We start from the raw sequence: 14132 nt of genomic DNA, 5'->3' as shown, positions 1-14132 counted from the left end.
TGTCTTCATACATGGTGTCCATTTTTCCTTTAATTTTTTTGCCTAAAGTTTCATACTTATAATTACCATTAAAGTGAGTTTGTTTGCATAACATGGTTCCAGCGTAACCACAAGTTCTCTTTGTAAAATAGTAAAAAAGTATTAAGATGTTAGATCTCACAATCCACCACTTAGCATCATCTTTGGCATATGGCCCAGTGTCTGGCTATTATACCATTCGTAACCGACAAAGTCCACTACTAGAAAATATTATCTATTTTAGTCCGTTACGCCGGCAGACGTTGTCCGCCTTGACCCCTTACATATCGTCGTCAACCTCACAATTTTTAAAATTCGTATGTTAGGGAGAAATTTCCACACCCTAATAAGAAATATCTCGTTCCTCTAGTTTCACGCTCTTATAATAAATATTTTATTCTCCTCTCCAATCAACGTGGGATCTCACGATCCTCAAATCGATTGTTTTGAGTTTTTGAAGCTTAAGTTGAGAAGTTTAGGGTTTATGTTAGGGTGGTGGAGTGAGCGACAGTTGAGTGGAAGCATGAGCTCGTAGCACTACAACTTGTATTTGAATGCCATAAAAGATCCAATTAAGATGTTGCTTTTCTTCTTCTCCTCTGCGCTTCCAATTTGCCATTTAAATTAACGTTGGAGTCTCTCAAACAATCTCTGCAACAAGTCAGTTGATTTGGTCTCACATGCACACCACTGCGCAATACATGGCCTTTTCCCGTTCTCCGCGGCTTGTCTTCTTTATTGCTGAATCATTAGCTGCATGCAATTTGTTTCTCCACTTCTTTAATTGGGTCCATTTCAATAATTGAGTTGGGATTTTGGCATGTGGGGGTCCTCTTTTTAGCTTTGATTTTTCCTGAAAACAAAAGAAGAATCAAAAGGGTAGCTTCATAGAACCCCATTTGATAATATTTGAAAAGGATAAAGGAGAAAGCAACGGATTTTGATTGAGGATTTGCATTATTATCTAATCAAGGAATTGGGTTTTCATTGGATGGATCAGCAAAGCAAGCAATCATGTGGAGTTGTTAGTGATGAGAGGGGTGATTACATGATGCCAAAATGGGAGGGTAGCACGTGATAACTTCTCTTTAGAAGCTCGAAACATGGCAAAAGCAAATACCAAACATTTGTTTAAGCATTTTAAATCATTTACATTTGGGGATTTAAGAAAGGAAAAAGAAAAGAAGGGGACAGAAAAGGCGAAAAGGAAAATCTGTGCTTTTGGATTTAAACCATTTTGCAGGTTACACAGAAGCTAGCTGCTAATGGGTAGGGAGTGGACCCAGTTGGGGCAGACTGAATCGACTACAGATGCTCAGAGACTTTAAACTTTAGAGTCTCAATTCAAATCATTAAGCCTTCAACAATAACAAGATGGCAACTAAAAAAAAGTCCCAACTTCTGAATCATATCAGACACTGGATTTGAAGTTTAGGGGTTGTGATCAGGCAGTTCAGTTCAATCACTTGGATCAATGTCTTCTTTTTGACCTTTTTATCAGTTTCTCTCTCTAATTGAAGCACAGTAACCAAAAAAGTAGTGTATCAAAGAGAGAGATAGGTTGTAGGTACCTTCATACGCCAGAGAGAGAGAGAGAGAGAAACAAATAAAGTTGAGAAGAATCTCCTCTCCTGTCTGCAGTATGTAGATTAAGATTATTAGATCAGACCCTATGAGATACATTTCAAATCTTTCATTCAAGAAAATATAAAACATTTCAAATCCATGTTTGTTTTATTATAAAGTAAGAAGTCGAATCAATTTATTCAAATATGTTAGGCGATTTCCATTATTTGAACTGGTATGCAGTCATAGTCAGATAATCTTGGAAATTTTAACATTTGGTCCTTGGACAGCAACCCTATCCTTCAAAAAAATTTAATGGTCAGAACCCATTAAACTTACAGAACTCATATCATACCCCAAAACAGTGGCGATTTTTTATTAGCATCTTACGCCACCGAGCAATGCTAATCAAGCTGAAATTGAAGAAAACTAGGTTCCTAAAATATCGCATAAAAAGGCCATAACAGGCTTTAAGCTTCCTCAAGAAATAAATTTTGGGTCGAAACTACTGGGTAAGGAGTTATCTTTAAGCTCCAGCTCCAAGCTCCAGGAGGAGAGTATGATTAATAGCATTTGATGCAGGACCCACAAATTGAATAGGACCTGAAATTTCAATTAGGAAGAATGTCACAATTTAATCAAAACAGTGCATGCTTTTCTCATCTTTAAGGCATTATTGACATGTTTTTTTTAACACCCTCATTTAAATATTAGTAAATGCAAAGGGGAAAACAAATTAAATGGCAGCCAGCTGAAGAACATGACAAGGAGATTGTTCTCTTTTTGTTAAGAGCGGACAAGGAATCAGAGAAAGATAGAAGTTGAATGTTTTCTAACCAGGACTAATGTATCGGTTGTTGAATGCCCACTCATCCCTCAATGATGCAAACTTCTTGAAAGGGGTACCTGATAATTCATGAATGAATCGGACATTATTGCTTAGTTTTTTCCAGTAGCAGATAAGTACATGAAAGTGATTGGTCAGTATGACAACAGGAAGACACTATTCTAGTATTACACAAAAAAGAAAGAAAAAAAAAAAAAAAAGCTTCCCTTCACAGTTCTTACCATCGAGCTCGACCATTGCCTTCTTAATCACAGGCTTAAATTTGCCTGTCACAAAAATACAACTTCAGTTATAACACAAGTATACGAAAATCAAATCATTTGAACGCAACAGCTAAATACATTTGGACTAGGATTCAAGAACCCTCGGGCTAAGCCGCGTCCCATAATGATGAAGTTATCATGAACCAAAAAGAGACCAATTATTGAAATAGGGCCTTTTGTATCATTAATGTTATTAGAAGTTGAAAGCTCCAGAACAATAGATGCTGGACTTTCGTTTAAATTTATGCCAAGCAGACACACCGACCCAAAGTATTTTGTTTATGTTTGACCTGTAATGTACGGGTATACATTTGGTAGCACCTTTCTTAAAGATGACTTGCAAGAAAGGGCCATTTCTACGACCTTGAACAGGACCTGTTCCAAGGGTTGTACAACTTTATCCTTGAGATCTAAAGAAAGAGCTAATTCTGAACCTTAGAATTTTCACACATTCTTTATGAAAATGGACAAACCACTTTGAGGGAGCATGCAAACGAAGGGGGTTGAAAGAAACCACAAGACGACTAAAATTAAGACCATGCATGATAGAGATAACAGAGTGATTAAAAGATAGCAAGCTGTAGTCTACCATGTCTCCTCTCCACATCCATTAATGATGTCAATGAAGTCCCACCAACAGTCCATTCTTCAACGGGAGCAGCTAAGTTCCCCACCTGGCAGATACACATAGTATGCACAAATATTTACCGACAAATTATTGACAAACACAGCCAAAAAAATTAGGATAACAGGAAACTGATATTTGATGGAAGTGTTTGCAGAGATATTGAAGATAAAATGAGGAGAGAATAGGACAGACGGATGATATTAGTCCAGTTTTTCCACTCTGCAGGAGAGCTCCAGCACCATAACCCAATGCATAGCAGTAAGTGGAATCGAAATTGGTTGGTAGACCACACCTCCCTTCATATCTGCAAGTTTGACGCACAAGTGTTGCTGTGGAACTCCAACAAAAGGAAAAGAAAGAGAAAAAGAAAGTGAACTGCAGTTCTCAAATAATGAGAAGAATACTTACCCAAAAAAGTGAGATTGCCCTTTAAATTGACCATTGTATGCACCTTCACTCTTCCTCTTCTCCAACTCTGTTTCAACCATCTGAATGAGCATTTTCTCTGTTTCTATTTTAGCTACCTAAACAAGAAAAGAAGAAAAATATCATATCTAACCAAGAAACACCAGCACCTGGGTATCAAAACAAAAACAGAAGGAAAAAGAAAATTACCTGAACATTTCCATGTGGATCTCTCTCGAGCATCAATTGTTCTTGGATTGCTTGAGGCAAGAGCTCAAAAAGTTCAAGAGATTGACTAGTGAGTTTCTTTTTCCATAATCCTTCATCATCAACTATTTCATGGGCCAGAATTTCATTTAGCTCTGCAATAAGTTGCTGTACCTGAAAGGCATTCAAGAGCAACATATAGTTTCATTAAACACACAGCTAAGAATGAAGATAATAAGACAGCCATTACCGATTTTACGAACAAGAATAATACCTCCGGGATGAAGTCAATAAGGCCTTCCGGAATAAGTATAACACCATAATTAAAACCCAGTTCTGCACGTTTGCAGACTACATCTACAATGTAATCTGTAACACTTTTCAGCGTTTGCTTTTGAGCAGAAACCTGCAGCAAATCAATCCTAGTAGTTAGGAACACTGTAGCCTCTACATGCAGCAAAATTTATAACCATCGACCAGAGATTCCCAATCAATCATAAAGTTTTAAGAAGGCTCCATACATTAAAAGATGACACAAGTCGAGCATTTAGAATCACTTGCAATGAGCGAGAGTAGAATGTGAGGACACCACAGAAAAAAAAAAGAAAAAAAAAACATAATTAAAAATGCAGCTGACAAGAAGCTAATAGTACCTCTTCCCCAATAATAGTAATATTTGGATGAGTCTGCAGAGCACACTCTAGCGTGATGTGTGAAGCAGCACGTCCCATAAGCCTCACAACTGCAGATTCACAAATCAAATAATATGCTAAGAGAAATACGACAAAGTAAAAACAAATCAATGATCCACATGCATGCTAAAGCGCTTCTTTAGAGCTATGTACTAACATAACAACTTATAAATGCCTCTTTCTTGAGGCATCAAACAGTTTATTAGCTGATAAATAAATGTATCCACAACGTAAATAAGCATTATGAATAGATTAAAAAAAAAATAACATTTTAATCCGTCAGGTAAAGATATAGGACTTTCTTAATGTTTTCAAAGAACTACAGAAACTGTTATCAAATATCAGAATCATACGGGCGGTATTATTGATGATTATTTTAATCCATAAGGTACCAATTATAAACTGTGTGAACCACCTCTCCAAACAGTAACAAATGGATTTCCATGGCGGCACACATCATATGATTGAATGACAACACTATGGTTCTTAATTTGAGTATCGATATACTTACAATGATAATATTTTCCAGTTGATCTAGCATCTATCATGACATTACCAATCATTTCTGCATAAATCTGCCACATTAGAAACATGAACTTCTTTAATAGTGGCAAATGAACAACGTAGTGCAAATCCAATCTAGTAAAACTGTAAAACCCAGACAACTTTATTCTCTCTGCAAAGTAATATCAAGTCTAAATCCTTCTACTTCGTAAGAAATCACAAGTTCAAGGAGATGTGTTAACACTTGAGCAAAAACTCGAGATGGTAATATCTACTACCACAACAAGAACAAAATTGAAAAAAACATTCGAACAATCATAGGGCAATGATGTGTAGTTTACATCAAAAGAATTAACACCATGTTAAGAATAAAACGAGAGAAATGTTACCCTGCAAGCTGTATCAAATCCGAAACTTATGGGCACCTCTTTGCATTTTAGATCTCCATCAATTGTTTTGGGGCAACCAATAACCCGGGTCTTCAAATTTTTACTCCTGATCAAAAGAAGAGGTATTATTTCACAAAACATATGATAGATACAACTAAAACAATGTACGGAAAAGCAAATTTTCTTAAATAGAGCAGTCCACCTGAAGTTTTCAGCAAGAAGGCAGGCATTTGTATTGGAATCATCTCCACCAATCACAACAATCCCATCCAAATCAAGCTTTTTTGCAGTTTCTTCAGCTTGTTTGAACTGAAAAATTAAGCCCACTCAACTAAGTTCATATATCCAAGTCACTTCAGCATAATGTCTGAACGTTGAAAAGAAACAGACTCACCTGCTCTGTTGTTTCAAATTTGTCCCTCCCACTGCGTATCATATCAAATCCACCCTGAAAAGATCTCAATAACCAGCATCAATTATGCTCATGCACCAGTTAACTTATTTTACATAGTGATGTATGATAACGAAGTATTAATATAGAGTATCGAAATCCATTAGAGGTCAACATCGTTACTAGTATTTAAATGTTTAAAGTTGTGAAGCACTCTATAGGTTTACCTGATTTCTATATGGATAAATATATTCTGCAGTCAATTCCACATAATTACATTTCATAATCCCGGCAGGACCACCCTTGAAGCCATATAACACACTGCCTTTGACATGATCCTGCAAGTAATCTAACGCCAACACAGATTTAAAATCACTCAAATCCAAATAATAAAAGAAACACGATTCAAAAGTAGATTAGCATAGAATTATCATATTTAATTCAGTAAATGTAAAATAATCGTTACCAAAAATTCCGGAAATCACGTTATGTCCTCCGGGGGCCTGGCCTCCAGACAACACGACACCAATCTTCAACTTCTTGTCCGATTGAGCTTTGTTGGATTTGCTTGGTACCAATTTTGCCGATGGCTGGCCGAAAAGATTAGGAAATAGCTTGGCTATCTCGTCTGCTTAAAACAAACGCAAAGAAGATTAATAAAACGCCTAAATTGTAGTCCTCCTTCCAAATCCATGCACAGGAATATTGGAAGGAGATACAAGACTCATGCATCGCAAAAATTCACGTAAGTCTATGAAATCAGAAACAGACACCAAAATATGTATTGACTGAACAGAAAACTCTGAAGCGTAAGCAACTGCTTCCATTTTTAGTGTTGCCATTCGATCGAATAAAATCGAGAAGACACTTAAAATTGCTAAAAACTCATTTCCTGATTCAGCAAAGCAGCAACCAAATTCTTCAAGGATCTAAAGTAATAATAAACACTATAAGATGAAACAAAAGTGATACATACACAGATCCCGAGAGCATGCAATAGAACAGAGTACCTGGATTGCCAGCGGCAGAGCTAGGGGGTCCATCGACGATCGTGAAGGAACTTCTGAAAACAGAAGGCAGAGGCAGATTGTGTTCGATACGACTGGACTGAACTTCAGCATACACTGAGGAGACCCGTCCGGACACCGCTGCAGGAGAAGATTTGACGGCGGTTTCACCATTGGAGACGAAAGAACTTGGCATTGTATAACTAGAGCAAGCACGAACACCAGAGAAAGTGATGGAGCGGGAGGCTGAGACTACGATGCTCGACACCGGTGGTTAAACGCCTGAAATATAGCGAATTGTCGGAGCTGGACATTACCATGCTGAACCGAAACTGTGTTGGAAAATGGAAAAAGTAATAATTCAGTTTGGACTCTTTCCTTTGATGCGTTGACAGCTCTCTCCCGGACATTGGACATTGGGTACATTACTATTACCTGGGGCTGGTTTAGGATGCCTAGTTTGATTCTGTGGGTCGCTTTTCAGCAGTATGGGCCTTCAATTCCAGGCCCAAACCTCTCAGCCCATGTATCAAGTAAGCCCGTAACAAGCCCATGGCAGATGGTTCTGGGCCTGAGAGGGAACGAAACGATGTCGTTGCATGCTTGTTTTGTTACAACGCATCAGCCACTATTCCTTGGTTCAAATCAGCATCCCTCAGCCGCCACATAGATACACTGAACAACAGTTTCTCAAAAGGAAAGTATTAGAGGTCTACTTGAGCACCATCATTACTTGTTCTAAAGATCACAACTTGAAACCATTTCTAATACTAAAAAGAAGACCCACTTTTCCAATTGTGCATAAATGATTGTTTTGGCCTTGAATTTCCCTTCAAAGCACCGAGAATGAATGCAGCAGGCTCAAGCCAGCGGCATCGTCAAGAACAGAGAGCATACAGAGCCTTGTGCTGTCGATGCACTTGCAATTGCAGGCTGAGATTTTCTTCTTCAGACGAAACTGAAAGCTTCGGCTCTGAGCGATTCCCATCAGACTCCAGCATTTCCCACGCCATGGACCAAATGATCAGCCAAAAGCAGAGAATTGAAGAGACCAAATTTGTTGTAATGGTGGCTATGGAGAAATGCTCTGATGATCCAAAAGAGGACTTTAGAGTTTCGATGATGGAGATGATTTTGGGTAATGGAATTGAGAAGCCAAAGGATCTACGTAGTCTTTTGAACTGTTATATCTCCATGAACAACGATGAATGTCATGGTGTCATTTTAGAGGTATTCCATGAAGTATGCTGTAATTTGTTTCTGGGTTATGGAACAAAAATTTAGCATTGTTTCTAAACGAATTTTGGAAAAGTGATTTGGATTCTGGAAAGCTCTGGACTTCTAATGGGTGGATTAAAATCCTCCTCGATTATAGTTCTCTCGTTAGAACAGAGAAATTAAAAAATAAACTGATTGTGATTGTGATTGTGACTTGATCAAAACAATCCAAAACCGATTGAATGGCTTGTATGACCTGATGTGCATGATTGACGAACTTAATCGCGAAGAATCCCTTTTGTCTCCATGTTGAAGGAGTTGTGTGATCAGATCAAAAGGGTAATTTCCACTAACACTTCGATCCAAATGTTATTCAAGTGACTATAATGTAAAAGAAGACATGGTAACTGAAGCTGGCCATTTAAACAGCAGGCGATACCATTTACTATATGTGGTTCAACTACAACACTTGCTACACCATCTTTAGATAACAATTTAGTTTTCCTATGAACCCTTTAAACGACATTCCCTTGGAAAAGACAATAATAGTATTTGATCAGGGCAATAAGAGAGAGCTGCCTTCCTTGATGAGTACGAACACACTACCAACATCTCCCCGTGAAATTCGAAGATCTTCGTCGAGATAAGTAGTTAGCAACCACGACTCTGGTTTCGTGTTTGGGATCGAGAACTTGATTGGTGGTTGGCTAGAAATCGTCTTGGCCACATTTGAAGCAGTGTTTTGGATGGAGGATATGATGCCATTGAATGGTGAAAGATCGATCTTTTGTCCAAGAAACTCCACATTCTCTGGTATCACTATTGAATCCGTCAGCTGGGGTGTCCCAATGACGCCTTCTTCAAACTTGATCTGGAAACATAGTTGTGGGAAAAGTAAATATTAGCTGATTACAAAGTCAAAGAGTTGAAATCCCCAAACAGACAAGAAAATCCTAACTTTTCTGGGTTCAGACTGCCGGGTCAAAGACAGATTTGTTCTAGCTTTACCTGTACGCGCTGAGGACTTCGAACTTCGAACTTTGCGTTAGTACTAATGGAAGTGGTAGCCAGAGGGCCAGAAAACTGGACAGAGTTTTGAACAGTGAAGCCCTCTGAATCAATTGTTTGTGAAATTTCTTCCACTTTCACCAATGGAAATGTACTCCTAGACAACAATGGGAACAGACCCGAGAACGATGTGTACCTACAACCCCAAATATTCATGTTGAGAAACCTATGATGACAACAAATTTCTAATGCAGAAACGCTTCCAAGAGTACTAGAAACAGCCTTACAAGAAATTTATACAAAACAAGATGTTAGGGCAGTTACAATCACCTCAATTTCAAGTTTCAAATCCCATCAGAGAAACCCAGAAATTCGATTAAACTTGTTCGTTCATATAGTATTATAGGAAGCCCTTTATAAATTGCACTGTTAAGAGAAATAACAAACTAGGTTACGATATGATTAGGGCACTTACGCGAGAATCCATTTGCCGTTGAGCAGAGTTAGGGCCTCCGTAGGAGCTGGTGTAGGGTTCTTCGCTTCCAGTTGCGTAATCAGCTCCACAATCTCCGCTCTAGTTTCGCTAGACGCTCTTAATCCACGATCGGTCCCGTAAAACGAGTCCACCAACGCCTTCTTCAGTTTATAGATCTCCGATTGCTCCAGAGGCTCCTCTTCAGCGACCGCAACAGCCGAACCATCATCGTAAGGCTCCACCTTCTCCTCCCCCCACTCGTCATCGTCCCCCACCGCACGGATCTTGAACACAGGTCTAGCCGAGATTGCCGACTTCCCCGCCGCTACTCTGGCTCCAACCCCAATCGAGCTGATGGGGAAAATCGAGGGCTTAGAAATCGGCTGAGGTTGCGGTGGATTCAGTGAGAGAGTCTTGCACGGAAGTTGATTGAATTGAGAAACAAACGCCATTTTTTTCTCTCTGTTTTACCGAACTCAGACAAACAAACACACAGCACAAATTGAAAGACGAGGACTTCCACAACAGCTACGTCTCAATAACCATTCCAATTCAAAGCAAACGAGAGGGACGATTAAATAGATGCGAAATGAAACAAGAAGACGATTCTACCCCTGATCTTCGCGAGTGTCTTGAAACCTGTCAATATTTTCAAGGGCAAATTGGACCTTATGAAAGTAATAGCTATTTTATAATTGCACAAAACGTGGTGTGTTAAGATTGGAACACGTGGTGCATTCAGGAGGGAGACGGTAGCTTAGCGTATGAGGCGCGAAATTAATTAATTCAGAATGCTCTTAATATCAATTAAACACGCATTTATTTCTAAGACCATATATAAAACCAGCTATGAATTAATTAAAAACGGAATAATTATTAAGAAAGTGTCGTGCAACTCGTGTTTATAAAAAAGAAAAAAAAAACAATTAATTATAGACATGTTTTTAAATATATTTTTAATTAATCCAAAACTTTATTAAAATCATTAATTAATCAACAAAATTTGTCTTATTCTCTACTCTCTTAATTAAAATTAAGATTTGCATTTGAGACCCTGGAGACTTTTTATTTTCCCCTTAGGACCCTTCCCTGTCCGGGGCTCCGAGAGGAGTTTTAATACAGAGAGGTGGGTTTCATCACAATCTTTGAAGAAGCTCACGAGATCTCCATGGCTAAAGGTAATTATAATTACTAATCCCAACTATTTACATTTCCCCCCCAATGCCGTTGTTGTGTTGAATTCCATTTTGGATTTTGTTCTTTCGGAATTTAGAGGTCGGAAAAATGAATCTTCTCAGTTTGATTTTACAGGAAGCGGCCAGGCGAGAAAGGGAGGCTAGGACGATTTGGGGATTTTTCAGCGATCAAATGGACGGTGATGATGGAGGGAGGCGGCGGCAACGGCGGAGTTTGAAGCAACGGCTAGGATTTAAAGTCATGCGCTGTTGTGGTGCTACTTGGGGTTTCCGGCCGGCTACGGTCAGTGTTAGAGGCGGCGATGACGATGACGACGACGACGACCGGATTGAACCGGATGTGGAGGTGATGAACACGCCACAATTTCCGGAGGAGAGGGAGTTGGATCTCCGTTGTTTGAGTCCGTTTAACATTTCGTCGCCAGCGTCGTCCGGTATGAACTTGGCCACCGCTCTGGCGGCGGAGCGTCGTTTGAGAGAGTCGCCACGTGGAACGGAGGAGGGTTTTGTGGAATCCAGCACCGAGTTCGATTCATTTGCTGGAACGATGGGAAGCGGAACGCCGTTGAGGGTGTCACTGATGCGGCTGCTGGAAGAAACAGACGGTGGCGGTGGCGGTGGTGGGAATTTGGGAGTGACGGAAAAAAAGATAGAAGAGGCGAGAAATGATTCGGTGTGCTGCGTCTGCATGGGGAGGAAAAAGGGAGCAGCATTTATCCCATGTGGACACACATTTTGTAGGGTGTGTTCAAGGGAGCTGTGGTTGAATCGAGGATCATGCCCACTTTGCAACCGTCCGATCCTCGAGATTCTTGATATATTTTGAAGCACCACGAGAAGTATGATGCAGATTAGAACAGAGGAGTATTGGCGACGGGGAGAGGAACTAGGAAGTGCTTTTGCCTCAAGATCCGAGACAGAGTGTTTTCATTGGACGGTGCTGAACGACGCCGTATCGGATGCGAGTAACCAAACGTTTTCACCTCCAAGAAAATACTTAATTAATAGTTTCGATGTAATAGATTAATTTAAACCTTTTATACATCGGATTGAACAACAACCGCTGCTACTCTCTCTCTCTCTCTCTTTTTTTTAATAATAATAATATGATGGGCTTCGTCGGCCCTTTCCAAAGTGGACCAACGAAACTCATGGGCCAGATAAATATTGGGCTTTTCAATTAATTGGGTGGGGGAATTATGCATGGGGAAGATGGGAATGACAGCAACCAACCAACCAACCTGAAAAAACAATAGTAATCAATAAAGTTTAGTGTCACTTCAACTGGGAATCTCTCGTCTTTTCTTCCTTATTACTCATTTAACTTTTCTCTTCATTTATTTTATTTCATCCAAATAAAATAAATATTCTATTTTCATCAAAATCTAATAATTTTATTTCAAAACCATGAACAAAAAAAAAGCATAGGTCATTCTCCCGCCTCAGAAATTCGGATCCTGCGCACGTGACAGCCTTACAATTGCATGTGCTTTGCTGCCTCGGTACCCATCGTCCTATCTTCCCAACCTATGCATGTACTATCCAAAATAATTTTATTTTTTACCACCATTTTTTCATATATATATATATATATATATATATATATATATATATATATATATATATATCAAACAAAAATAAATAAAAAAACATTCGACGGTCCCACACAATCTAAGGTCGAGTGATCGGCCACCCGTTAATTCATTTTCCAGCAATCCTGATTTTACTGTTTTTTTTTTTATTTACTAGCGTGAAAATTAATTAGGATGAAACTCAAAGGGATGAATATTAAATTTATTTTTTTAGATAATTATGAGAATTAAACCAAGATTGATATCAAATAATTATATTTAATTTGAAGTACATGCACAAAGCTCGTTTCCAATAAAAAGTGGTGACAAGAAATGGCATCCAATTTCCATCACTACCTAAAACCCAATCTACCCGAATGGTACCATATTATTCTTCTACTTTATTATTATTATTATTATTATTTTAAGGAATAAAAGCTTTTAGATTTATAAAAAGAAATATTGTTTTGAATAATAGTTAGTGTTATTAATTAATTAATTAGGGAGTTGGAGTTGGAGTTGGAGTTGGGGTTGGAACATGACATGTGCAGCCATGGGTGAAGCAGAGAATTGATTGAGATGGAAAATCATTTTGTGGGAGACCAAACAGGAAACAACCCACCAATTGCCCACTCATAATAAACTGTTGTTCCATTTGGGAAACAACTTATGTTCATGGAACCTGAAACTTGATCCAACCCCAACATGCCCTTCGGGTCCTACACTTCCCCCATCTCCCTCCCTCTTTATTTTATTCCCCCATCTTTGCATCCTTAAAACACAGACACCATGATGCTCGGTATACCCACAATCCCACCTTCCCTAATCTTAGTTGCTTAAGATTAAGGTTAGAGTGGCTCAATCGTTAAAAGTCGAACCGTCTAGTTGTGTATTATTCTTTCTAGTAACAAATTTGACTAGGTTTGTGACCCGTGATCGATCTTTCGTAAATTTGATTTTTAGAACTAAATATTATTATATTTAAATTAATAATACACCGAGGGAGTACGACATCTATACAAAATTTTGTTTGTCACGTGAATGTTGGTTATCCAATGATTGTTTGTGTTAATTTAGTTAATTACTGATCTTTGGCATGTATTGGTCTAAGTAATCAACAATTAATTATAATTTCAGTTAATTAGCAGCAAACCGTGATCAATTTTTAAATAAAATGGCGATCTAAAATTAATTAAACAGTTTGGAGAAGGGTCTAATCTAATGGTGTCAGTCAACTCCCGGTAAGCCCACAGAAATAAACGAATCATCTGCCCATTGTTTAGTTTAATTAATTTTAAAAAATGGGGAATTATTCACAAGATACCCACATAACTATAAAGTTTTTTTTTTTTTTTTTTTTTTTTTTTTTTTTTTTTTAATTCAAAATTTTAAATACCCTATACCTTGTAAAGCTACCCTTCACATCATAGATTATAATACGTTACTTTTCTTTATTAGGTAACTCCATATATTAATATGAAAAATTCTCACCTATGATAATTTATGGAAGTCTGTCTATTTAAAATATTATACAAAAAAGTTATAAAATAGTTTAATTACAAGCTACAAAACTTTATGGCGGGTTAATTAGGATGGATAAATATTTTTAATATATAGTTTCGTGGAATTTTTACCATTCCTAAGATAAATCAAGGCCGAAAGGAATGACATCGAAATAAAGTTAAAAAAGTACTTTAATTGATGTGTTAAAAGGTTAAATTCATTATTTATCGTGATTCATAATTGC

General features: G+C 38.1%; 4 protein-coding genes across 5 annotated transcripts; 2 read left to right on the top strand and 2 right to left on the bottom strand.

Moving 5' to 3' along the window:
• Nucleotides 1–1779: 1779 nt before the first annotated feature.
• Nucleotides 1780–7282, bottom strand: LOC111782207 (pyrophosphate--fructose 6-phosphate 1-phosphotransferase subunit beta). Its single transcript, XM_023663030.2, has 16 exons — nucleotides 6921–7282; nucleotides 6377–6538; nucleotides 6138–6259; nucleotides 5914–5967; nucleotides 5722–5828; nucleotides 5520–5625; nucleotides 5138–5201; nucleotides 4588–4676; nucleotides 4209–4340; nucleotides 3938–4108; nucleotides 3731–3846; nucleotides 3515–3626; nucleotides 3284–3368; nucleotides 2653–2697; nucleotides 2422–2490; nucleotides 1780–2187 (listed from the first exon to the last, which is right to left on the bottom strand). Exons 1-16 carry the CDS (start codon nucleotides 7111–7113, stop codon nucleotides 2111–2113), a joined length of 1704 nt encoding a protein of 567 aa, XP_023518798.2. The 5' UTR covers nucleotides 7114–7282; the 3' UTR covers nucleotides 1780–2110.
• Nucleotides 7283–7469: 187 nt separating this feature from the next.
• On the top strand, nucleotides 7470–8201 carry LOC111781697 (uncharacterized). Its single transcript, XM_023662384.2, has 2 exons — nucleotides 7470–7602; nucleotides 7696–8201. The coding sequence occupies exons 1-2, from the start codon at nucleotides 7470–7472 to the stop codon at nucleotides 8199–8201; spliced, it is 639 nt and encodes a 212-aa protein (XP_023518152.2).
• Nucleotides 8202–8478: 277 nt separating this feature from the next.
• LOC111781900 (chromoplast-specific carotenoid-associated protein, chromoplastic) lies at nucleotides 8479–10173 on the bottom strand. The gene is made up of 3 exons (XM_023662635.2): nucleotides 9619–10173; nucleotides 9144–9339; nucleotides 8479–9006 (listed from the first exon to the last, which is right to left on the bottom strand). Exons 1-3 carry the CDS (start codon nucleotides 10068–10070, stop codon nucleotides 8692–8694), a joined length of 963 nt encoding a protein of 320 aa, XP_023518403.2. The 5' UTR covers nucleotides 10071–10173; the 3' UTR covers nucleotides 8479–8691.
• Nucleotides 10174–10637: 464 nt separating this feature from the next.
• LOC111782052 (uncharacterized) lies at nucleotides 10638–11885 on the top strand. 2 transcript variants are annotated; one of them, XM_023662824.2, is made up of 2 exons: nucleotides 10638–10796; nucleotides 10930–11885. In XM_023662824.2, the coding sequence occupies exon 2, from the start codon at nucleotides 10987–10989 to the stop codon at nucleotides 11638–11640; it is 654 nt and encodes a 217-aa protein (XP_023518592.2). In that variant the 5' UTR covers nucleotides 10638–10796; nucleotides 10930–10986; the 3' UTR covers nucleotides 11641–11885. The 2 variants fall into 2 exon arrangements, with proteins under 2 accessions (XP_023518592.2, XP_086976399.1); XM_087120273.1 differs by lacking the exon at nucleotides 10638–10796 and having other exon boundaries at nucleotides 10888–11885.
• Nucleotides 11886–14132: the final 2247 nt, after the last annotated feature.

Source organism: Cucurbita pepo, chromosome 19, assembly GCF_057944985.1.
Source record: "Cucurbita pepo subsp. pepo isolate OVF chromosome 19, ASM5794498v1, whole genome shotgun sequence".
Lineage (NCBI taxonomy): Eukaryota > Viridiplantae > Streptophyta > Magnoliopsida > Cucurbitales > Cucurbitaceae > Cucurbita > Cucurbita pepo.
The sequence above is the reverse complement of the archived record's forward strand: the minus strand, read 5'-3'. Positions and strand labels throughout refer to the sequence as shown.

Excerpts from the sequence above, each read along its gene's own strand:
- LOC111782207 (XM_023663030.2), bottom strand. The coding sequence starts at position 7,113 with ATGCCAAGTTCTTTCGTCTCCAATGGTGAAACCGCCGTCAAATCTTCT. Across the intron at positions 5,202-5,519 it reads GATTTGATACAGCTTGCAGG|ATTTATGCAGAAATGATTGG; the intron begins GTAACATTTCTC and ends CTAATGTGGCAG. Across the intron at positions 3,369-3,514 it reads AAACTGGACTAATATCATCC|GTGGGGAACTTAGCTGCTCC; the intron begins GTCTGTCCTATT and ends TGTATCTGCCAG.
- LOC111781697 (XM_023662384.2), top strand. The coding sequence starts at position 7,470 with ATGGCAGATGGTTCTGGGCCTGAGAGGGAACGAAACGATGTCGTTGCA. Across the intron at positions 7,603-7,695 it reads CATAGATACACTGAACAACA|AAGACCCACTTTTCCAATTG; the intron begins GTTTCTCAAAAG and ends AATACTAAAAAG.
- LOC111781900 (XM_023662635.2), bottom strand. The coding sequence starts at position 10,070 with ATGGCGTTTGTTTCTCAATTCAATCAACTTCCGTGCAAGACTCTCTCA. Across the intron at positions 9,340-9,618 it reads AACGGCAAATGGATTCTCGC|GTACACATCGTTCTCGGGTC; the intron begins GTAAGTGCCCTA and ends TTGGGGTTGTAG. Across the intron at positions 9,007-9,143 it reads GAAGTCCTCAGCGCGTACAG|ATCAAGTTTGAAGAAGGCGT; the intron begins GTAAAGCTAGAA and ends CTATGTTTCCAG.
- LOC111782052 (XM_087120273.1), top strand. The coding sequence starts at position 10,903 with ATGAATCTTCTCAGTTTGATTTTACAGGAAGCGGCCAGGCGAGAAAGG.